The 24,799-nt window shown below is 37.3% G+C and overlaps 1 protein-coding gene across 2 annotated transcripts in view; it reads right to left on the bottom strand.

Annotated features, from left to right (window-relative positions):
- Positions 1 to 4,466: 4,466 nt before the first annotated feature.
- LOC145978573 (uncharacterized) overlaps positions 4,467 to 24,799 on the bottom strand; it is a 36,407-nt gene continuing 16,074 nt past the window's right edge. For both annotated transcript variants that reach the window (XM_083111276.1, XM_083111275.1), the window contains exons 3-4: positions 24,075 to 24,193; positions 4,467 to 7,819 (exon numbers count right to left, since the gene is read on the bottom strand). In XM_083111276.1, coding sequence (XP_082967402.1) covers positions 7,269 to 7,819; positions 24,075 to 24,193 — 670 coding nt within the window. In that variant the 3' untranslated portion in view covers positions 4,467 to 7,268. The remainder of the gene's footprint in view (positions 7,820 to 24,074; positions 24,194 to 24,799) is intronic.

Here is a 24,799-nt window from a genome sequence, read left to right as displayed (position 1 = left end):
AATTTCAAAATAAAATCATCTCATAACATAATAATGTTAGCTTAATTGTTTTCCCCGTTGTCACCAGAACTGTAAACTGTAAGTCCAGTCCAGTTCTGATTAACCCATCTGCGCAGAAAGTGGACTTAAACTAGTGTGCGTCTCTCTCTCTCTCTCTCTCTCTCTCTCTATATATATATATATATATATATATATATACATACACACACACACACACACATACACACACACACATATATACACACCCACACGCACGCTGTAGTAATGTGTGTGTGTGTGTGTGTGTGTGTGTGTGTATGTATGAACGTCCACGTTCTTACATACGTAAATACACGCTCTGGGTGTCACCTTAAAACACCGATGAACTTCTACAGCACTTAAAGTAACAATCTTCCTTACTCATTGAGGCTACACCTCGACGCTGTGAACCCTCAGGACAGATCCCCTCCCCCAGAACTTTTCCCATGAGCACCCCCCAAACATGCAGTGGATAATGATCAATTACAATTGTATGTGCAAGAGGTACACAGGTAGTGGAAGAGAGTGCATGAGAGAAAGAGAAAGGAGGAAATACAACAAAATGGAAGAGAGAGAGAGAGAGACAATACCGAAAGTAGAGTGTGAGAGGGACATCAGACAGAGCAAGAGTACTTTATTTTTTCATTAATTGCACGCGCCTCTACCAAAACGTAGTGGTAACACCATCGCCTTGTAATGAAGAAGTCCCGCGTTTAAACTGTGAATCCAGTGGACTTAAAACAATAATTTCTGTCTACTTTCTACATTGAACCATTCATAGTAAGCTTCACATTTTCGGATAGCGAATCCTGACACCGCTTGCGGCGAACTGGAACGTATGCAGGAAAAAATGTATTGCTTCACTTTGAATCTGGCACACTCTAACAACAACGCGAACATTTAATCGTGCCTGACAGTACGCAGACTTCTGTAACTTAAATCATATCTGAATATAAGTTTTGCACTTACCTTGGTTGCCCTCATTGTGTCAACTTCGCCGTTGCACTAGTAAAGCACACAGAAACACTCTCCTTACGATTGACTCACGGCAATCTTGCCTTCCAAACACATGAAAAACGCCCTGCGCTGAAGGTTGAAGTGAACCATACTGATCCACGCTCAATGAGCACAAGAAAATTTTGTTCGCATTGGCAAGCTTTCGTTTGAATTCGTTGGTGACAATAGCGTGCCGAGAGGTGAAGTTTGGTGGGTTTCTACTGGTTCCCCAAAATGCGCATGAAATACTAATACTAAAAATAGGCTATGAATAATAATGATGATGACAATAATAACAATATAACATGGAATCCTCAACCTCTTTGTGCGTTGCTACTACATCGCTGTACAGATGATTTGCAACGGATAGTCGCAGGGTTGAATTCTTGTTGTTTCTTCTCTCTCTCTCTCTCATACATATGCACACACACACATTGTGTGTTTATATATATATATATATATATATATATATATATACAGGGTGTTGCAAAATACCTGTTACAACGCTTGGGAGGTGATTCTACAAGTAAAAACAAGGAAAAAATGTCATGTGAAAAAATGTCGAAATCGGCACCGTTTTCGAGTGACAGGCGTGCGAAAATCGCCTCACACCATGTGTAAAGTACAATAACTCAAGAAGGAAGAAATATATCAATGTCGGAATAAAATAATACAAACAAAATCGTACCTGGTGAATACAATGGTGCATCAATTGAGGCCCAGTGTAAATTGCGCAAGGTGACTCTCAAAGAAAGTGGGGAATCCCTTGATGGAAAATACAAGAAATTTACTACTATCTTCTACATAATGTTGAGATCGGAATGTAGCCAGTAAAAAATGACGACGTATGTCCACATGTCCCACTACTGCTGGGACACCGTCCCACACCCGGGAAATAGGAAAATAACTGCAAATCTCCTGTTGTACACGGTTCACATTGCGGTACGAAGAAGAAAAGAAACCAATTTGTCGCATGTCTCACTACTGCTAGGACACCATCCCAAATGGAAAAAAATACTGGAAAATCATAAAAAAAAGTTTTCAATCCCTTAATGTTGACACACTACTTTGCAGTACGAAAAACAAAAGTTAAACAATGGCCACATGTCGTTAGGCTGTACATATACTACAAGAGAGCTCCCCAAAGAAAGTGGGTAATCCTCGAAAGAATGAAGACGGAGAATGGCGAGAAAACGCACACAATGGCATGTAACATTTCCAGGCACAGCACATCTGGAAGGGATTCCACTGAGAAGCGCACAACCTCCGCACATGCAGATCGACGGTATGAAGTACAGCGATATCCAGCATCTTCACTCGTACCTTTCACTAAAGGACACTATGTGGTGCTGATAGGGGCTCACACAAACACCGGTATACTCAGAGACGTTGTTGAAAATGTCCGCCATTGACTTCAAGACAAAGATGGCATCGGCGAAGCACTGATTGTCTGGTACGTGCAAATACCTCTGGCATGTCACCAATTGTCCCAGCAGCGGCACTAACACGAGCAACGAGATCCTCAGCACTTTCCACAGGGGTTTCATACACGAGCCTTTTCATTTCTCCCCACACAAAGAAATCCAGTGGTGTGAGGTCGGGGGAACGAGGTGGCCACGGTAAAGGTCCACCCCTGCCAATCCAACGATCGCCGAAAATATCGTTGAGTAAGGCTCTGGCTCCCCGGTCGAAATGTGCGGGGGCGCCGTCGTGTTGAAACCAGATACGTTGTCTACCTGCCAGTGGCACGTTTTCCAAAAGTTCAGGTAATACGTCATGTAGAAACACCCGATAATTCCCACCACACAAAGTAGATGGCAAAATGTACGGGCCTATCAAGTGGTCACCTACTACGCCACACCACACATTCACTGCGAACCTATGTTGATGATGGCGCACAATGATTGCATGCGGATTGTCCATATCCCAGACGTGGCTGTTGTGGCTATTGAACATGCCGTCCCTGGTGAACATTGCCTCATCGGTCCACAAAACTATTGTTGGGAACTCTGGAATGGAAAGAGTTTGTTGCACGTACCATTGGCAGAAATCCATGCGTAGGGGAAAGTCCGTGGGCAGTATGTGGTGCACCTTATGCAATTTGTATGGGTGCAATCCCTCCTCTCGAAGAACGCGGAACACATTGCTATGGTGGGTTTGTTGAGTACGAGCAATGACACGTGTGCTGGTGTCAGGACGGTCTCGTATCGCGTCCAACACGTCCTCTTCAAATTGCACAGTGCGCACAGTGCGGGGTCTTCCACAATCCCACCTACGGGGTAGTAGAGATCCAGTTTCACGCAGTCGAGCATCAAGTCTTTGAAAGAGTGCATGTGCTGGTAATCGCCTATTGGGAAAACGTTCGTGATACAAACGACGTGCTTCACGGCTGTTTCGGTTTGCCTCTCCATAAACGAGATGCATATCAGCAAGCTCGTGGGTAGAGTACTCCACCATTGTCTTGTTCGAGAACTGCCCAGAAACAGGGGCACTTTCCCTCCGAGTGACGGATCACAACTACCGTGATTAGCACCCACGTAATGTCACACAGGTGTCCACGCAGTTGTTGCAAACCGAGAAAGAACACGGGAATACGTACTCTACGTACAGTATTCCTTAGCGCAATTCAACCATACACACACGCCAGACTAAACTCCACGCTGCGAGACGCAGAACAAGACAGGAAAAACAACGGTCGACTACAGTCTCTACGTAGTATCCACCAACACTAATACGTAACAGGTGACCTACACTCACAGCGCCTCTAGTGGAGCTTTCTGTACCAATTAGCTGAAATCAATCTGAGCGTAATTTGACGGCATAGCGTCATTTTCGAGTGAATTTCCTATTTCCCGAGTGTGGGACGGTGTCCCAGCAGTAGTGGGACATGTGGACATACGTCGTCATTTTTTACTGGCTACATTCCGATCTTAACATTATGTAGAAAATAGTAGTAAATTTCCTATATTTTCCATCGGGATTCCCCACTTTCTTTGAGAGTCACCTTGCGCAATTTACACTGGGCCTCAATTGCTGCACCATTGTATTCGTCAGGCACGATTTTGTTTGTATTCTTTTATTCCGACATTGATATCTTTCTTCCTTCTTGAGTTATTGTACTTTACGCATGGTGTGAGGCGATTTTCGCACGCCTGTCACTCGCAAACGGTGCCGATTTCGACATTTTTTCACATGACATTTTTTCCTCGTTTTTACTTGTCGAACCACCTCCCAAGCGTTGTAACAGGTATTTTGCAACACCCTGTATATATATAGTAACTAGCGGCGTCCTAGTGCCCCCTGACACTACTATGTCACTGGTTACAACATTCAGTGCCTGCTTCAGTTACTCTTTGTATGAATAAATGTTAAGAATCTGACATCATTACTTACTTCTTAATAATTATTATAATTACAATTAAACAAAACAAAGTGGATCCAATAACTGTGGAAGTCTTACTTTTATTATTCAACATAGTACACAGTAAACACACAACACAACATATTAATTTTTAATTACAAAAAAACATAGAAATCAAATTAAATCATTTTAAATTGTTAAGAATATAAACTTTAATTTCAATTTACAAGACAGGGAATTCATTGGGTCTGGATGTACAAATAAGTTGATGGCCAAGAATATGGAAGGAATCATTACCCTTTATAAAACTTCTGTGCACAATAATGAATTAAAATACAGCGTGTCCACGAAAACGTTCCGTGATTACAAACGACCAAAAAATTTTAATTATGTATATTACGAAATATATACCGATACCATTATACAACAATACATGGCATAACAATAATAGAATGAAAGAAAGCGAAAAAATTAGTAAAAAGTAGCAGAAAAACATTTTATGATGTAAGAGAAAATTAATGAAAATAGTCATGGACAATTTGTAATACTCATGGATCCCACTGTACAATGCTGTATGAATGAGTGTTTCAAAGAAACTTCAAATAATAATAAGAAGAAACGTAATGGTGGACAAAAGAGAACACACCAAAAGATTTTTCGATTGTTAATGTGTTCTTGTAAATGGCATTGTTGTTAGAAGCAAATTGTGTTACTGTTGATGTTTACTGGATGTTTAGGTTTGTACAGTGGGATCCGCGCAAATTGTCCATTTCATTACTTTTTGTCATACATCTTAAATGTGTTTTTCTTCTACTTTTGGCTATTTTTTTGTCCTTTTTTCATTCTTTTATTGTTATGCCATCTATTGTTGTAGTTAACGCCAACAATTACATATCCGCTAAAATTCTTTGAGCTGATCTTTCGAATGGTATCGCTAGTTTCGTAATATACATAATTAAAATTTTGTGGTCGTTTATAATCACGGATTTTTTTTGTGTACACGCTGTATATTCACTAGGGATTTCCTAAGAGCACATCAGGCCTTTTTCTCTTTAGCAGTTAGTCAATAGGCTTAACTTGGCGGGGCATGGGGAGCACTTTCCCTCAAAATTTTGAGGTTTTGAAAAATTTACAAGTCGGGGGTATTTTTGTTAACGTCCTAAGGCCTCAGGAACAAAGAAATAAAGTGTTGTTTTATGATATGTTTGGACGCTATTTTGTGGGATGGATCCTCCACCCCCCCCCCACCTTTAAGTTAAGTCCCATGTTTAATACTGTGCCCTAAAAATTAGTTACGGTCATGACTTAGTACATTATTTTGCCATCATTTCCAATATTTGACGACGTTTTTGCAATGAAAGCTCCGTCTGACAACGAAGAATATTACTATACTAACCCTCCTTGGACATGTTGATGCATACTATGTGTATATTCCTTCCATCGATTCGTTATTAATAAAAGTTCACTATAAGAATTTACTTAATGAATCCTGTTTTTAACATATTTTGCAACACTTTTTTCATACTTCAAAACCTACATGTGTAAACATTCTATCACAGTATTGCTTGTCACTTCTGTTAAAACATTTCGGTACACATACTATTCAATGGAGTCTTAACAGCAAACTAAAAGTATTAGCACTATGCGTATAAAAAGACTGTGTCACTTTAAATAAGAAATTATTACCGTAGTGCACAACGATAAATCTATTAACTTGTATGACAATGCATTCTTTAAAATTCATCTTACCTATATTACTTTTCTTTTGCATATAATCATGCAATAAAATTACAGACACCTCATGTACAGTGGGATCCATGAGTATTACCTTGCAAATTGTCCATGACCATTTTCATTAATTTTTCTCTTACATCCTATGTGTTTTTAAGCGATGGATTTTTATGTGTCCTGGTGCAGAAGTTGTCAACAGCTTGTTTTGAGTTTTCTTTTAATTCTTGAAGCTTTTATTGAGTCAAATAAAGTGCAAGAACATGGTGATGGACAATTTGCAAGGTAATACTCATGGAGCCAACTGTACCAGACTGCTTTTAAACTATCAGACACTTTATTCTGTAAAAATGACATATTAACCATGAAAACATCACTAAAACGCATGTGACTAAAATGGTATCTGCTCCATCCATACCTGTAGATTTTATCTCATTGTTTAAAAACAGGAATTGATATACTGAAATCAAAGTAAAGTTTATGCAAATTGAGCACAACCGCTTAATATTGTAATACTGAGTAGCTTATATAATAGTTAACGGATGTTTGTGGCCTTGGGCGATAATATTTAGAACTAATTTTCATATATTTTGAAATAAATCAATTATTTTTAAATGCTTAATTTATGAGTTTTGTGAATACATGAATATTGATTTATGAATTATGCTAATGAAACATTAACTGTTATCGGTCACTGTTTTTATCAATGAATTATGCATATAAAATAATTTATTTAGTTCTAAATATATGTAAATTAGTTCTAAATATTATCGCCCAAGGCACAAACATCCGTATTTAGAGCTAATCCAATTATAGTTTTATATGCATAATTTATGGATTTAGTGAATATATGAATATTGATGAATTATCTAGTTAAAAATAATTGATTTAGATCTAAATATATGTAAATTATTTCTAAATATTATAATTTAGTTCTAAATGTTATCGCCAGAGTGCACAAACATCCCTTAACTAGTATATAAGCTACTATACTGCAGAAATAATTATAACTTTGATACGCTTTCACCAATTTTACTATCACATGCTGAAAAACATTTAGTAGACAATCATGTCTTTTAAAAAAACATGGTAGTTCTACCTCTCTTTTTAGATGGATACCAAACGGTTTTGAGGTCTATAAGTACATAAGTACAATGGTTTCCAATTACAGGGCCATATTGATTTTCCGAGAAGCCACAGTGATTATTGCGACAGCCAGCAACAATGGGGAAGAGTTCCAGTGGGCAGCAGCTGATTTTGAACCTTTGGTTGTTGTTGCATCTGTGCTAGTTGATGTTGTCTCTGTAGTTGTTTGTGAAGGTGTAGTTTCCGTGGGAATGTCTGTACCATTGGAAGAACTTGTAGTTGTTGGGGCAGGAGTTGGTGTTGTAGTAGACGTTGTGGTAGAAGAACTAGGAACTGGTGTTGTTTCCGTAGGTTTCACGGTTGTATTTGCTGTAGTGGACGGTGCGGTTGTAGAAGGAGTTGTAGGTGGTTCCGTTGAAGAAGTAGGTAGACCTGTACTCGTTGTTGTAGGTGGAATGGTAGTGTTTGCAGAAGGTGGAGTTGTTGTGCTTGGAGAGGCAGTAGTAGTAGGCTCTGATTTTGGAGTTGTGGTAGGGGTGGTTGTCGATGCTTCAGTTGTTGTCGGTACAGCAGTTGTTGGTGCGGCGGTTGTTGATGTTAAATGGTCAAGCTCATGTTTCACATTTTCGTCTGCAAAACAAGCAGAATGCAAATGTAAGATTATGATTTAATAAGAGGGAAATCAAATTATAAATTATAACCCGAAAACGGACTTACATGTAAATACACATCTTAACATCAATGTTATTTTGTCTTATCTTTGCAAATAGTGGTACGTAACCTGGGAAAATGTTATTATCATTTCCATATTATTACATATAATAGGTTTCAACACACAATGTAGTTATTTTTACATATAACTTCCATATTTTCAAACATTTTTCAAAATGTACCTTTTCCATATACGTGCTATTACTACATTTTCCCTTCTTGATTGAATTAGAATTGTTTTTAAATCCACTTTATGCACGGAAAGGCTAATCGGGACTGGACCTACAGACCATTCCATACTGGACCATTCCATATTTTAAATATTCTCCCATTACTTCATGTGATATTGAATGCAGTTTCAGTCAATATTAACCTGTCTTTAGGCACAACAGGATGAGATTCAAATTTCAGCACTTAAAAAGAAAGTTTGGTAATCCATTCGTTTGGTAACAAAGAATAAAGTACATTTTGAATTTGAATTTTGCATTACATGTCATGTAAACCTAATTCATTTAATATTTAGTTAGGTGAGTCGTATGTTTAATGAAAATTGCCATTTTTTTCACAATTGTAAGTTCATATTTAATTCCAAATATTTACATACTTATTAGTACCTACAAATAAATCTGTTCCTTGGTTATAATCCTTTACTTCCGTAAATATTGTATCTTATATGTACCTTATACCACAATTCCAATTATCTATCTATGGCAATGAGGATGAATGGTGAATTATTGAAACCTTGCTTTGCTAATTAAACGTACACCATTTCTCACAAGTAGTTCTTGAGAACAAATCTTCAAAGCATACACCAAGGTGAAGGTTAACGACTTACGAGGTTTAAATATAGTCACTACCTGGAATTGTATTATGGAGATAAGAAAACCCAGGAAATTAACTCTTGATAGATTAACTCTATCAGCAATAGCGATAACTGGCTCTTTAGCAACCATAGAAACGTCGACGTTGCCAAATATATAACTACCATACAGCTTATTAAAGATAAAAGACTTTATCACACATCAGGAAAACACAGTTTGTTGATGATACAAATTAAATTTACAAGTAAATGATACAAAATATTAGTTTAGCCGCAAAATGAAATGTTCCAGTAGTGTGTTTTGTGGTATTACTGGGGCGAGAAAGTATGAACCCCCCTCAGGCAGATTTGGCTACACTTTAAACAAGCTCAACATGCCCATATGAGCTTTTTGCTCAAGTGTGGAACCCTGTCTAATCCAAGATTTTTGTAAAAATGCCCTCGGGAATTTCCCGTGAAAGTATGACCCCCCTCAGAATGATTTGCCTACACTTATAAAAGGCACTTCTGTGAGATTGTTGTCCATAAATTTGTTAAAAATATGCCCCTCTTGATATTTTTTTTGGCTACACTTAAAACTAGGCCAAACGTATTAACACACACACACACACACACACACACACACACACACACACATACACACACACACACACACACACACATATTTACTTCCGGTTTAAGTTCAATTGGGCACCAGGCTCAACTTGTATATCTAGTATTAAGATAATGTAATTCTTCTAGAATTGCTCTGTGACTCTCTCATTTCTTACATCATAAACATATGATATTTCACCTATAAGAATAACACTACATATGGTGTCATCAGGGAGTGTATCGTGGAATTCACAGATAATTTTAATGTTTGTCCTGTCATTAACCACAACTTGTTTCCTTTTTGAAGTGTTGATGACAAACATGGGTCTCTGTGCTTTGAATTCATCTGGTGTGTAATACATGTCAGTATTGCCAGTAGTGACCCTTTTGTATGCCGTAAATGCTTCATATAATTTAAGAAAATCATCCTTGGACATGTCTAAATTATAATTTTTCTCTGGGGAACACCTCATTTCTGCCATTTTTAAGATATATGTTCTTGATGTTGCAGTTATCAAATCTACTTGAATTTTTTTCCTGATTATTGTGTCTTCCAGTCTGAAACAGTACCACCACAAAATCCGGCATGTCATATTGTATACTGGAGAATGAATTTGTAGCATCAAACTCATAATAAGTACCAGCGGCAGGCTTCTGTACACATTGATATGTATAAAATTGTAAAGGTACTTGTGGATTTTTTATTATATCTGCTTTGTATTTAAGAGCATAACTGGCTTCATATTCAACAACTGGGATTCTTAGCTCCATAGTCTGAATAATGCATTTGCCTTCATCAGGTAGGGTATTGGGCAGAGCTTCCCCTGTCGAGTTTAATGTGCTGTACCTCATCAAAGCATTATTATCATTGGCAGCTCTTCTAAATGTGATTCTTAAACCACCCTTCCACATAATATCTTTGTAATCTGAGAAGAATCCTGGCAACAGGCGCATGGGGAACAGCACAGTGTGGTTCTTGGTTAATATCTTATCACCAGCCTCAAATCCACCGATTCTGTAGTAAGAAGCCTCGGTTTTGGATAATTTTAGTGTGGCCAAAGCTGTGGAGGTAATGCCGGGATAATCCACTCTGTTTATAACAACACCATGCTTTCTGATCTCAATTTCAGAGAACAGATGCGGCACAAAATTGTCCACCAATCTTATATTTGAATTTGCCGGATAATCTGTTCCATCAAGCTTTACAACAATAAATTTGATGTATAGATCTGCTCTGTGGGGGTGTATAAAGCCATCCCCTACATCAAGATCAACCTCAATTTCTGTGTTGGGTTGATTTAAATTTGCAAATGTCCTCCTGTTTGGGGGGAATGATTGTAGCTCATAACTCTCAATATTTTCCAATTTTTTGTATGTATTTTTATTTAAATATTAATCTCTATGATAGCAGTTGTTGTGGCTCCAGCAAAATCAACTAATTCTTCTTTTTCATTAGTGACCAACAACTCAATGTAATCCATTCTATTATGGCACACAGGAAAATATAATGTTGGGGATGGAGTGTAGATGATGGGCTCCATAAATTCAGAATTAGGTTTGAATGTTGCAGTGATGCCAGTTTGTTTGTGAGTGCCTATGCCATTTGATTTGGTGATCATACCCTCAGCCACATTACAGTGAATATTCAGAGTCTCTATGGCTAAGAATTTAGGTATATTAATAGCAGTGTGTTTGATGGCCGGTTCAAGTTTTGTGTTGTTCTCAAAGCCTAACAGCTCTCCTATAGTACCCAGATCCACTGTTTCTGTAGCAGATACAATCTCTACTCTGTGAGTGACAGAATTTTGAGTTGAAACTATACCTCTGGGTAACTGAGCATTTAGAGTAGATAGATTATATTGCCCTGGAGTGATGACAATTTTTTGATCCCCTACTGCAATTGTGTTGTTGTGGTGTGTAATATTAGGGATCAAGTACATGCCATAAAATGCTCTGAGAGCTATTGTTTTGGGATACCTTATATCATCATGTAATCTGAGTTTCAATATTGAATTTTGGCTGGTGAGATGGAATACCTCCATGATGTTTCAGATACCACAAGGCCTTTTGAAAATTTTCAATTGATGGTTTATTTATTTGAGACATATATCTAAGAACAGATAAACACAAATGTCCACAATTAACATCTTTGAAATTTTGAACACGGGCATTATTGTAATAAAGATTAGCTGATTTTAGATATTGTACAAAATTTTCAGGTGGAACACCTCCAAATGAATCAAACACAAATGCCTCATTTTTTAAATATTTAAGATAACAGATCCAGTGAGTGCCCTGATTTTTGTACTTATCCAAATTAACTATGCCACACTCTTTGTTGAGTGGTTGCTCTGGCAAAGAATCAGACATGTACACACCTCTAAAATTGTTGATGCCAAGTGGCTTGATTAAAGCTTCAATATCTTGGTTTGTAAGCGGCTCTTGTTTTTTTAAACTTATTCATGGCTCTCTTAACACCTTTGCCTTGTTTCTCCATGGCCAGGTTATGGCGCTTCAATTCATCTAATTCTGCCCTATTTTTCTTGGCATCTATTACTGTTTTTGCTATGGCAGCTGATCCCCCAGCCAAGCTCCCAACAGCCCCAAGTGCTGCTAAGATGGCAGGGATAGTAAATATGAAACCCCCCACATGTGATTTTTTTCTGGATTGCTGTAATTTTTTTAATTGGGGGGTACTAAGCAACAATTTCATACCATGGCCCTTGGCAATACAAGAGCTTTTTTTCTTGCGCTGCTTTTTGGTTAAAAAACTATTAATAGTTTTAAGAGATTTAAGACCTGCATAAGGTATTTGATACATAACACCCTTGGCCTTCATTGTAGGTTTATTATATACATATTCACAGCCCCCACCCCAGTTTTTGTTTGGTGTTCATAGCTATGGTGGTCCCCAATGCTGCTATTCTCTCACTCAAAGAAGCATCTTTGCTTACAAATCTACCAAATGCAGCCTCTTCTAATTTCTTGTCTGCAACATGTCTCTTGTCTAGATCAGAATGTGTGTTGTATGCTATATCATGGTCTCTACAAGCAGCATCTAGGGGATTAACACCAGGGTCCCCTCTGTTTAATCTATGGTCCAATTTTGTGCCTGGACCACAATACTGATAGCCTGGAATGTGTAGTTCAAATGGCAGCTTGTTTATAATGTCATTAACCAGTCCCCGGCCCTCAGAAATATTCCAAAATTTAGGTGGTAGAGTATTAATAATTTTTATAAGATATCCAATCCCTTAGTGTCATTCACTATAAAATTAGACAATTTTGTGCTTATCATGTCCATAATTCCAACTTTTTCATTGTAAAAATTGTGGTTGCCAGCATTTTCCTCCCCAGCTATCACCAATAACCTGTCTACAAGTTTCCTGACATCATCAACCCAGACAAATTCTTTAGGCAGGGTGTTGTATTGTTTGATTCCACTGCCTGTCTTAATTTGTGACCATATGGGCTTGATTAAATTGTTGTATTTTGCTCCACTGCTAGGATTTCCATCCCTTAAATTTTTTTACAAGATAATCTCTTAATTTAAGATCATCAATGATTGGCCTTTTCATGGTTATTTATATATGTTTCAATGTCTAGAAAATTGTTGATTTTATTTCTGTATTTGCCACTATTGGGTTTTCTTGTCTTATCAATTGTGACAAACCCATAACTGTCCTGGTTCCAGCACCTACTGCAAAACTTGGAAAAATTATTGTAGCTCAAGTCCCCACCTACATATTCATCATGTATGTGTTTGAGGTTGGTATGATCTTGATGAAACACACATATAAAATTGCTGTTGTCTCGGATCAGCTGCTTCGGAATTTTGGAAAAAGTCTGTGCCAGGTAGAAGCAATCTATGTTTTTGTGCCGCCCCTGTGTAAAGAAATTTCTAACCTTGTTTTGATTATCCAGTATAATGTCATCAAACACAACAACAGAATTATCGAAACATTCATGGAGTGGCTTAACATCTGGTTCAAAAGTGGCTATATCCAATCCATCATATAGCTTCATCAGCTGCTGATATTTTAATTGTTCCAAGCTCTTAGAGAAAACATACAAGTGCCTGTTTTTCCAGTCTAACCAGTTGGGTGCCAATAAAAAATTATCAATCATTAGTGCAGTTTTACCACAAGCCGATGGCCCAACAATAAGACATCTAATATTATCAGGCAGCAACTTGCCATTTCTCTTAATCTGCTGTTCAGGTTCTGGCAGCCTTTTTATAACATCCCAGGTGCTCATATTATCACTTTGTCTGCATCGATCCAGCTGTGTTCTGGAAGTCCTAGCCATTTGGCAAATAACTTGTTGCCTTTTCTGCGGATGATTTTTTCTAGGAGATATGTGTCAGGCTGTTTAGTTTTGTTGAGTTCTTCTTCATAGAATCTGCCTTTGAGAATTTCTCCTCGGTGATCTTTTATTATATATGTGTTAAGGGTCCCAGGTTTAACTTGAACCACTGTAAATAATTCAGTGCTCCAGTTTCTTGTAAAGCCTCTTTTGAATAAGTGCTTATATTTGCTGATTCTTACTTGATCACCCACCTTGTATTTGGCCTTTCTTGTTGTTGGCTGGTATCTAGGATAATAAACAGTCCTGATCAATTTTTGCTCATCAGATGAAGTTACTTCAGAGGGTTTCATGTTGATTGTGGAATGAACCGAGTTGTTATATTTATGTAGAAGTTCTGGAAGAATATTAAGCCATTTATAATTACCTTGAAGTGTAAATTGTTTATACATAAGATTTTTTAGGGTTTTGTTGAATCTCTCTACAATTGAGGCTTTGAGATCACTGTAACTCGAGTAATGTTTTATTGACTGGCTTTTAAAAAATTGTTGGAACACAGAATTATAAAATTCTTTGCCATTATCTGTTTGCAAATATCGCGGTGATCTTCCACTCTGATTGATGATTGTCCTGAAGGCTTCTGTAACACATTTTCCAGTCTTGGATTTGAGTGGCACAGCCCAGGCAAATTTTGAAAATGTGTCTATTACAGTGAGTAAATACTTGTAGCCCTTGTTGATTTTGTCTAAGTTTTTCAGCTGTCCACTTGCCATCTCAATCAAGTCGCTCTGCCATAAATCATCTATGCCTTTTGTGACTACTGGGAGTCTCTTATAATTATGTCTGGCTTGTCTGTGTAATTCATCAACAATAATTTGTCTAGACATAATATGAAAACAAGTATATTGCAACTATGGGGTGTTCAGCAGCTGATACTACAGGATTTTCTAAATATAATTTGTCTCCTATTTGTATATGAAGTTCCAGAGAGCCATCATCTACAGCAAAAGATGTTTCTAATGTATTGGGATCTGTAAAATCCTCTAACTCTACACTGGTGATTTTTCGTTTGTTGTCAGCATTTGTTATTGATAAGGTGGGGTAGTGGTGTGCCTGTGGTTGAAGCCAATATTTGATCTTGATTGGTCTCAGTGTGCCCCCAACAAAAAACTGGTAATAAAATTGAGCAGGGGACAGCATATATATTTTGCCACCTGGTGTAAATGTTGAATGATATTCTTTGTTGGGGATGCTGTACAATTCAAGAATTACTGTATGTTTTGGATTCTCGATTATGCCGGTTATTTCTTTTTCTGCTGTAAGCAATCTGCTTGTTACAGATTCAAGGTGCTCATTGATGGTCCTAACAACATCATCATGGCCTGGCTTGATTTTTATATCCACAACAAGTTTCTTGTATTGTTGCACAATCTCTTGAAGCTGGGTGGCAAAAACAGACAGAGCATTTGCTTGATTGGATTCCATGGTCCCTAGCTGTTGCTTGATATTAGCTACAATTTGTTGCAAATTTTCAATAACTGCCAATTTTGAATTTTGAGCAGTAAGATCATGGACCTGTCTTCTGATATCCTCAAACAGGGCATGCAGTTTATTAATATGTTGATTAGTTGGTGGAGTGGCCACTGTCTGAGTAAGTTGTTTGATCTCTGTCTGGATATTCTTGATATCTTCTGATTTGAATATGCGATTCACAGCTCTCTTAATATTTTTAAGTTCCTGTGATGTAGGCAGATTTGATACAGTATTTTGCAAAGATTCAAGTGCCAATTTCACATTATTTAATTCAGATGCATCAGCCACATTTTGCATAGCATTTTGGAGCAGGGCTATATCTGCCTGAGTGGGTGTTGATTGTTGTAAAATTTCAAGCTTTGTTTGGATATCATCGATCAAGTGATGAAAATGAGATAGTTCAGATTCAGTGTTGAGGTTTTCAAGCTTTGTGATCTGTTGCTGGACACTGACAAGTGTGTCTACAATACCAGGCAGGCGGGATTCTAGAGATTCTTGCACATTTGTCAAATCACTTTGCACTGCTGCTATTGTACCCTCAAGATGGGTTATGGTACTTTGAATTTTTCCAAAATCTTCATATGTTTCAAGTTGCAGCTTAATGTTGGCAACACTCCGAGTTATTGCACTCAAAGCATCAGAAGATGGCAAGTTGTTCATAAAATTTTCAAGTGTCTCAATTTTTTCTTTAACCTCGGCTATGGCATTGTTCAAGGGGTCCAGATTAGGTATCTGGAGTGATTGAATCTGTTCCTTTAGAGTGGAAATCACTAGATCAAAACCTTCTTGTGATTTTATGCTTTTGACAATTGTTTGGAGCTGTGTCTGGACATTATTTATCTGCTCTTCCAATTGCTGTTTCAATTGCTCAGAGTTGGTGGCCTGGGTCTTAAATTTGGCTTGAAGAGCTGCTACAGCTTCTTCTAAACTTTGAAAATTATCTAATGTGGCCAAATCAGTATATTTCTGAAGCAATAATTTGAGTTCAGAATCAATTTTAAGAAGAGGGTCCATGCATTGTGTTTGTAAATTTGTAATTTCTAGTTGAAGACTGGCATTGAGTGTGGTTTGTAAAGCTTGTAAATAACTTCTTAATTTCTTAACTCTGACATCAAGCATCAGAATCTCATCACTGTGATCTTCATGCCTTGTATGGCCAAAAATATCATTAGGCATTTTAATTTGGTTATTTATTATTGAATATCTGATTCTTAATTCTATAAAAAAAGGTATAAGCTTGTCATATGATCCCGGGACCTCAATATATAAGCAGTCACCAGCAGAAACAGTATATACAGTGCCAGAAATCATGTTTGAGTGCTTAATTCTGTAAATATTTCTCCCTACTGAAATCTTGACATTACCCTAAGGGGTTGTAATAAATTGCAATTGACCACCTACAGGTAATTGGTAATGATTTAAATTATTGTTAAATATGTACAATATTTTACCTGTTTCATCATCAAGATCTGTAAGTATTCTGTTCAGATGAATAATTAACAAAGCACTTAGTTTAGATATTATATCAGAAGAGGGTTGTGGTGTTGGCAGGTCCATAATAGCCTGTTTTTTGAACCCAAATAAGTTCATAGGCATGTTTATTTATTTCAAATCATGCTCTGTAATTGGGCATTGTTTGCCACTTTTCAAATCACAATGACCCCATGGTAAAGTATGTATGCCACATGACAAAATACATCTCTTATCATCATGTGGGTCCAGAGCCACTTTTCTTTCAATATTGCTAGTCAACAAGTGATCCACACTCTGAATTCTGGATTCTGATGTTCTGATTGTGCTACATGATTTGAGGCAATTTTTGTAATCTTCAAATTCAAGCTCTTTGTCCACAGTCACTCTGCCAATGCCCTTGGTCTTTTTGGCAATAGCGCCACTACATGTTTCAATGCTGTACATCTTGGCTCTTAACCCAGCAAATGCCACAATAACATCACCAAGTGTCTCATCTTTTAACTTGCCAGGCACCTTTTTGTTGTGGTGTTGAATCTCTGTATGTTCACTGGTATCAAAATATTTAAACAATTCAGGCTGTGTTATATCGTGATAAACATCTTCTGTTTGAATATCAAGAACAAAACTATCTGTGTCCATATACATCAGTTTTACACGATCCTTATAAAAAGGCTCAACACATCATAATACAATTTTAACATGTGTAATTTGGCCAATTCCAATATCACAGCCCCTACATAAATAGGCTTATCAAACTTAATCTTTGTTTTTTTCATGTTGAAAAGGTCCATATTGTCATCATAAATTCTTCTGTAATTGAAGTTGGGCTTTGCAATCAATTTTTTGCTCCGGCTGGGGTCAGTAATTATTTTAACATCAATATGTTTTCTGACATTTTCAATTGTTTTGCCATACACTGAATTGACCATCAATTTAAACAAAGTTTTATCAAATTGGCTCAATGCAGATGTTCGAAGCTCTGTGTTTGTATCAATATATGGCTTCAACCATCTTGAGTGCCTGAACCTCAAAACTTTTACAACTTTGGTCACTTGAACACCATGATTCATCAGGAACTGGAGGTTTTTGTAATATATGACATAATCCTGTTTTGGCTCCAGAGTCATCATCAATTTCTTCTGTTTAGAGCCAGGTGAGCACTCAACCTCAGGAATTGGGGGCAGATCAGAAAATGTGTTGTGTAAATCATCAGGAATTGTCAGATCAACCTCTAAGAACAGGCCATAGTTACTGTCATCAAAATCCTTAAGATCTTCAATATTGAAATCTTCGACCCACTCAAGCCCTGCATATGGCAGTTTTTTCATCATGGCATAACCATAGAGGCTGTTGGCATCTACATACAGTATATAATTTGATGGCAGTGCTGGATCATAATCAGGAATATATTTGTTATTTGCTCTGGCATATCTCTGAGAACATTGCACCATGCCTCCTCTTATACATTGTTCCATAAACAGATACATATCTTGATCCTGGATCAGATCCAATTGCATTTTAGTGTTTAAAAACATTGCAGACCATGCTAGGCCCGGAGCACTGTAAAAATACATTGGATCCAGCTTATAATTTTCCATGGAAGATTTTCTGAATGCCTGCAGTATATCAGCTAAGAGGGTCACATCAAGTTTTAAATAAGCCTTGTGATAATCACCAAATGTCTGGCATTTTAAATTGTTCCACATCAGTTGGGCATGGTGATAATCTTCATCAGTGATTCCAGATCCTCTGATTTTGCTGTAAAACTCTTGTTGTGGTGGCAGAGAACACTCATCAAATTTAGAAAAATCTGTAACATAATCATATGGATATACACCCTTCCGCCTAATTAATTTCAGGTCCTGATTTGGAAACGAAGCACATGTGATTTTGAATTGATCATCAGATAATTGAGTGGCCAGTGTAGCCAGGCTAGCCGATAAAATTCTGTATGAATCAAGAAATCTTAAGTGAATAGGAACACCATTAACTTTAATTATTTTGCTAATGGCAATATATTTCTCATTATTTTCAGCTAAAATATTTAAATTCTGCTTGTCAAACCCCTCGTACCTGATCAAATGATGAAAATCATAATTGGATGCACCATGGCAAAATATGGGGACAAATTTTGGTCTCTGGATCTTAATATTACAGCTATTACACAGGGCCATTAAGAATTTACCATCTGTATGAGAATGGTGTTTCACCTTGATATTTGTATCTGAAAATTCAGAATCACATACCGGGCATTTTTCTGCATTGTTGAAATCTTCAATCTGTTTCTCTGTTAAAGGCAACATGGGTTTTGATTTTAATAAGACATTAGATGCTATGTTATGGCACTCATTTTCTATTCTATCTGCAAATTCTTTGATGGCATCTGCTCCCATGTATAAATATTCTTTACTAACAACACCATACTGTACAACCACATAATAAAAACTAGAAGGTTCATGTAGCTGGTATGGTGTAATTGAAGGTTCATGAGGATCTGGGCTGCAAAATGCAAGGGGTTTGAGATTTGATTCAAAATCACAGACTATATATGCTGGGTGTTCCAACAGGGCTTCAAACTTTTTGAATTTTGCATTTTCAATTGGCATTGGCATCACCATATGAACAGGTTTATGGTTGCCACAGTATTTCAGATGCTCAATTAACTTGTTTTTAGCAATTTCTGCATTCTCTTCCCGAACCCCTTTCACCATTTTTTGACCATGAAATACAGACAAACATCTTCTGCACAACTTGAATATTCTATGAGTTTTGTCTAGTTGTGTTCTGACTAAAGCTTCAAGATTATGTATCAGAGTGTAATGATTTGTGCCATTCTCTTTAATTAAGAGCAGATCAATCGGAATAGCAGATTCATCATCAAGTGTACTGATTCTGAGAGGATCTATCAAGCAATTGTCACGGCCAGTAGAACAAGTAAATACATTAATAGATAATTGTTTGCCATTGATGTGCCTGGCCTTTTTTTTTTTCAAATTTATCAATATTCTGAACAAGCATTGGATATTCTAAACCCTCCATTGCCTCATCAAAATCATTTTCATGTTATTTATAATAAGTTATTCTCTCAGGATGCCTTGAAACTGGATACAAAGCAGCTAAAATACACCACAAAAAGCATTCCTCGTCATTACTTTTTATATTAACCACGGCTGTTTTGTTTTTGATATTGGCAGGTAATGGCACATAAGTGGAACCTTGTAATGGGTTGAATTCAGAAATATTAACATATAACTTGTGTGAAGATCCGCATAGACTCCATCCAGACTCTTTTGCCGCAAATTCAGAGTGTTTAATATTCAATTGATCTATCAAACTGCTTATTATTTTGTCTGAATTTGCATTTGAATATATAGGTACAGTTTCTGTTATGTGGGGCTGTGTAAATTTTGTGCCATTTGGCTTCTTATATTGTGTAAACAATTTGAGGGACAGCTTATAAGAGCCATTTTGTGCATTTAGAATTGCCTGAACATCAGGATTTATACTGTTCAAAAAATTCTTAATGTCACATCTTGGCTCTGATACAAACCGGTAATCCCTTAATTGGCCATTAAAACTGCTATGGATAGGTGGTGCATAGCGTGGCTGCTTTGCTGCTCTAGCATTAACAGGTGCTTCATGCTTCCTTTTCAGACCAGATGTAGATGGTTGTGGGGGCAATGTTGATGACTGTGCAGAGCAAGTACCTTTATGTTTATAAGTGAAGTATTCCATGCTATATTTTCTATGGCATTTAGGGCATATTTTTGTGGGAGTTCTGGATTTGTCTGGATTACAATTCCTTTAATGCTTAGCCCAATTGGGGCTAGATATATTCTTTTTGCATTGATTACAATATTTTTGATTTGGCATTTTTGTTGTTGTTTATTATATAAGATTTCCTGGGGTCCAAATCAAAACTTTATACTTAATAAAAAATATCAGTTGGGTTCAGTAGTGTGATTTGTGTGTGTGTGTGTGTGTGTGTGTGTGTGTGTTAATATTTTTGGCTTTGCTATTTATATAAAATTTCTTGGGGTCCAAATCAAAACTTTATACTTAATAAACCTATGACAGGTTGTTAAAAATTCTGTATATTAAATCAAATAGATTTGTAATTCAATTTATACAAATCTGCAATATTTTTGTGTTAAAAAAATATGAGCAGCACTGCAACAACACACCCTTACTCTTCAACAACTCTCACAATACTGGCTGATATGCAATGCAAAATCTCTTTATATAGCCTAAGCACAGACCGCATTGAAAACATCTGAAACAATAAGCCAATCAGAATATAGCACATCATCACATTATGTCATAACCAACCAATCAGACACATGTCTAATAATTTTTTGCATAATATTAGGTAATAATTTGTTGCAAAACATGATGCAATATAAATAAACCAGAAATAGGACACAAGTGGGCCGGAAGTAAATATGTGTGGGTGGGTGTGGGTGTGTGTGGGTGTGTATGTGGGTGGGTGTGGGTGGGTGGGTGTGGGTGTGTATGTGGGTGTAGGTGTGGTCAAGGTCAAGGTCAAGGTCATCTCAAGGTCAAGGTCAAGGTCAAGATCAAGGTCAGGGTCAGGGTCAAGGTCAAGGTCAGGGTCAAGGTCAAGGTCATCTCAAGGTCAAGGTCAAGGTCAATATGTGTGTGTGTGTGTGTGTGTGTGTTAATACGTTTGGCCTAGTTTTAAGTGTAGCCAAAAAAAATATCAAGAGGGGCATATTTTTAACAAATTTATGGACAACAATCTCACAGAAGTGCCTTTTATAAGTGTAGGCAAATCAATCTGAGGGGGGGTCATACTATCACGGGAAATTCCCGAGGGCATTTTTACAAAAATCTTGGATTAGACAGGGTTCCACACTTGAGCAAAAAGCTCATATGGGCATGTTGAGCTTGTTTTAAGTGTAGCCAAATCTGCCTGAGGGGGGTTCATACTTTCTCGCCCCAGTAATACCACAAATAACACTACTTGTTCCGAACTCGGACATAAGATATCTGGCTTTGTAGATGTGCTACGCTAACCACTCCTCCCTGGTATCTTGTAACCCTGGTTAAGTACAGGGGAAAATATTAAGACATTATTTGCAATAACAATACACACTGGGTCGTTTCCGGTCTGGTCCTACGCCTACCTTCAGTTAAGGTTTCGCAACATTAATTTATAAATGGTTTAGGTTACGTGATTGGTCTCTGCAGGAGCTTCAAGTAACCAATCGGGAAGGATTATGCTTTGGTTGTATTGAGACTGGTAAATCTTTTTGGGAGTGGTATTGAAACGAGATAAGGCGAGACGTGGTGGACTCTCGTCTAGGTTTGTGTGTTAGGTGGTGTATCTTGTTCTCGGTCACTTCTAAGTTCCACAAATACTGTACATAGCATAAGCAACGTATACAGGGTCTTACTCACAAACGTTCCCAACATGTGGAAAATGTTAATTGATTGATTGATTTAGTTTTATTTTACTTCGCCTTTTTGTCACTTTTGGCTAATCCCGAAGATGAGAATGAATGGTAAGATGAATGAAGTGAAAAGACAATCACAAACAGAAAATGACAACACACAACAAAGTCCCATAGATGATTATACTGGCCATGGGACCAGACGCCAGAGCTTCGCTAGTCTGCAGTCCTGAGTGAACTACGTGAAAGTGAGGGTGACATTTGGGTGTCACAAGAAAAGGAGTCACCCCTTAGGAACATAGCTTTTCATAATAACGACTTTCTGTTTGATGCCACCTTTCGACGCTACGAACCCTACGAAAACTGCATTTATGTCCACTGCGGACACGACTACGCTGTACAAGTTCAGAGTCGTAAATACTAAATTACTTTTCAATTACGATTAACAAAATTCCTGCACATGAAAAACAAGGAAAAGTCCTTCCTCGGCAGATTTCAACATGTCATTAAGGCACTTAGGGTAGTGAGGTGGTAGACCCCGCGCAGTCAAGATCTATTCCATTGTGGAAATGATGTGATCAGCACCACGCTCCCTTTACCGCCAGATACAAATTTCATCAAAGACTGGGGAACCTCACAACCCCTCACTTTCCAATTTAACAACAAGATATTTTCTTGATATTTCTTCTTAATAATTGAATTTGAAAAATTCTGTAAATGAATTGTTATCCATAGTAAGTTTTGATTATTAATCTGACACTTGTAAATATGTGCTTAGTTTGCTTCGTGCTAGCTTCTAAGCGTATCAATGTTGCCAGCTTTCAAAGAATTTTACTAATATACTTAACTGTTTAAAAATATTCATAAAAAATTTGGTTTGGATTGATTCATTGATTTGGTGTTTTAAGTACGCTTTATGCCACATGGTACTTGCGTGACGACATTTAGATATTCTGTGTCCTATTGTATCTTCCTCATTGCACACATTACATAATGACGTGTCACTGAATTGAGGTCGATGTCTTCTACTTTTGGTATCAGATTTATCTTGTACTAATATGTACCACAAGGATTGAACCTTGTTAGTTAAATGTTTCGCCAAAAGATTCGTTCATACTAGGTTCCATACCACTGTGACATCGGAAGGCCAATTTTGGTTTCGAAACTTCTGTACACTTCGATTCAGCTCGACAAATAAGGAACCTTTCCACCAAAAATAGCAATAGACTGCACTTATTGCGGTAAACGTGTTTCATAACATATTAGCGTATCTGAAGATCTATGCATAAACACTAATTGTCTCGTCTAATATCAAATAATATAAAGGCCTAACTTTCGAGCAGCATAATAGTGGGAAAGGGCAATATATATATGAACCTGAAGGAAATTGGCAACGTTGGGTTTACGTAGAAAGTTACTTTGTTATAAATGATATACTTATTCAAACCATATACACGTATATTTAACCCTTAATATACAGGGTGTCCCAATAAAATGTACACACACTTTGAGTGATTATAAAATCAGTTTTTCTTAAGAAACAGTCATATTTAATATTTTACAGATTTTAAAGAAATGAATAGTTTCCTTTGTCAACGCCTGTTTTCGAATCGATGACCGTTCTGGTCCAGGCACTGATGGGAAACACGAAGCAATGGAATCCCAAACACCAAGAATATTTTTGTTCGGTTTTTGGGTGCGTTCTCGTTCAATGGCTGCTTTTAATTCGTCGACTCTTGGTGGTTTTGTACCATAAACATGATTCTTTTAGGTATCCCTGTACAAGAAGTCTAATGGCGTGAGGTTTAGTAAACGCGGAGGGTTCCCCCTTCGTACGATCCATTTGTTCGGCACATTTAGGCAAGCACCACTCTCAAAATTGCATTCTCCGGTCCGAATCATCTGCAACTCTTTTAGAATGTAACTCTTTCAATGCCAATGCTTCAAAATGCAATGGGCACTTGAATTTGACATTCCTTTCAAAGTGTGTATACATTTTTTTGGGACACCCTATGCAACAAGGTAGAATACTCACAGTCATTATGGAGCTCCAAGACTCCAATGAAAAGCCCGAGACTAAGGACCGACAAGAGAAAGACGGCGATAATTAATTTCTTCTCAAGACTCGTCCGATTGTACCATAGCTTGTCGAGGCTGAAAAAGAAATAGAACATTATGTTTTCATTAATCCTAGACCACAAGCATAGACATTTTAACTCCAAAAGGTAAAATGCAATATTAAGAGTAATTGTGCAAGAGGTCTCCCAGTGGCGCCGCCAGTGTATAAAAGAAGAACTCAGAAAGAATCTGCAAGATAGGCCACGACCATTTAATACTTACATTTAAAGAAAACAGTAGATCAAGAAGGAAGGTCCGTGTGAGGTATCCAAAGGAAGAAAACGAAAATTACTTAATAATTTTTGATTGATTTGCTTTATTTTACTTCGCTTTTGTACTACTTTTGGCTAATTGCGAGGATGGGGATGAGTGATGACATGATGAAATTGATGAATGGACACTCACAAACATCCATGACCATACCTGGATTCGAATCCGGAACCCCTGGCGTCGTAGCGCTATGTGCTAACCACTCCGCCACGGGGGCCGGCAAAATTTCCTGAATAAGAGAGGTTCAAGTACCTGTACCTACGTGCTTTATATTTTGAGGTCGAAATAAGAAAAATTATTTGTGCCTTTTAAAGTAGTGAATAATGAGATCGTTAACCATGCATTTATCTATTATTTGATATATCTATTATT

This window comes from Lepisma saccharinum, chromosome 25 (assembly GCF_977018435.1).
Source record: "Lepisma saccharinum chromosome 25, izLepSacc3.1, whole genome shotgun sequence".
Taxonomy (NCBI): Eukaryota; Metazoa; Arthropoda; class Insecta; order Zygentoma; family Lepismatidae; genus Lepisma; species Lepisma saccharinum.
The sequence above is the reverse complement of the archived record's forward strand: the minus strand, read 5'-3'. Positions and strand labels throughout refer to the sequence as shown.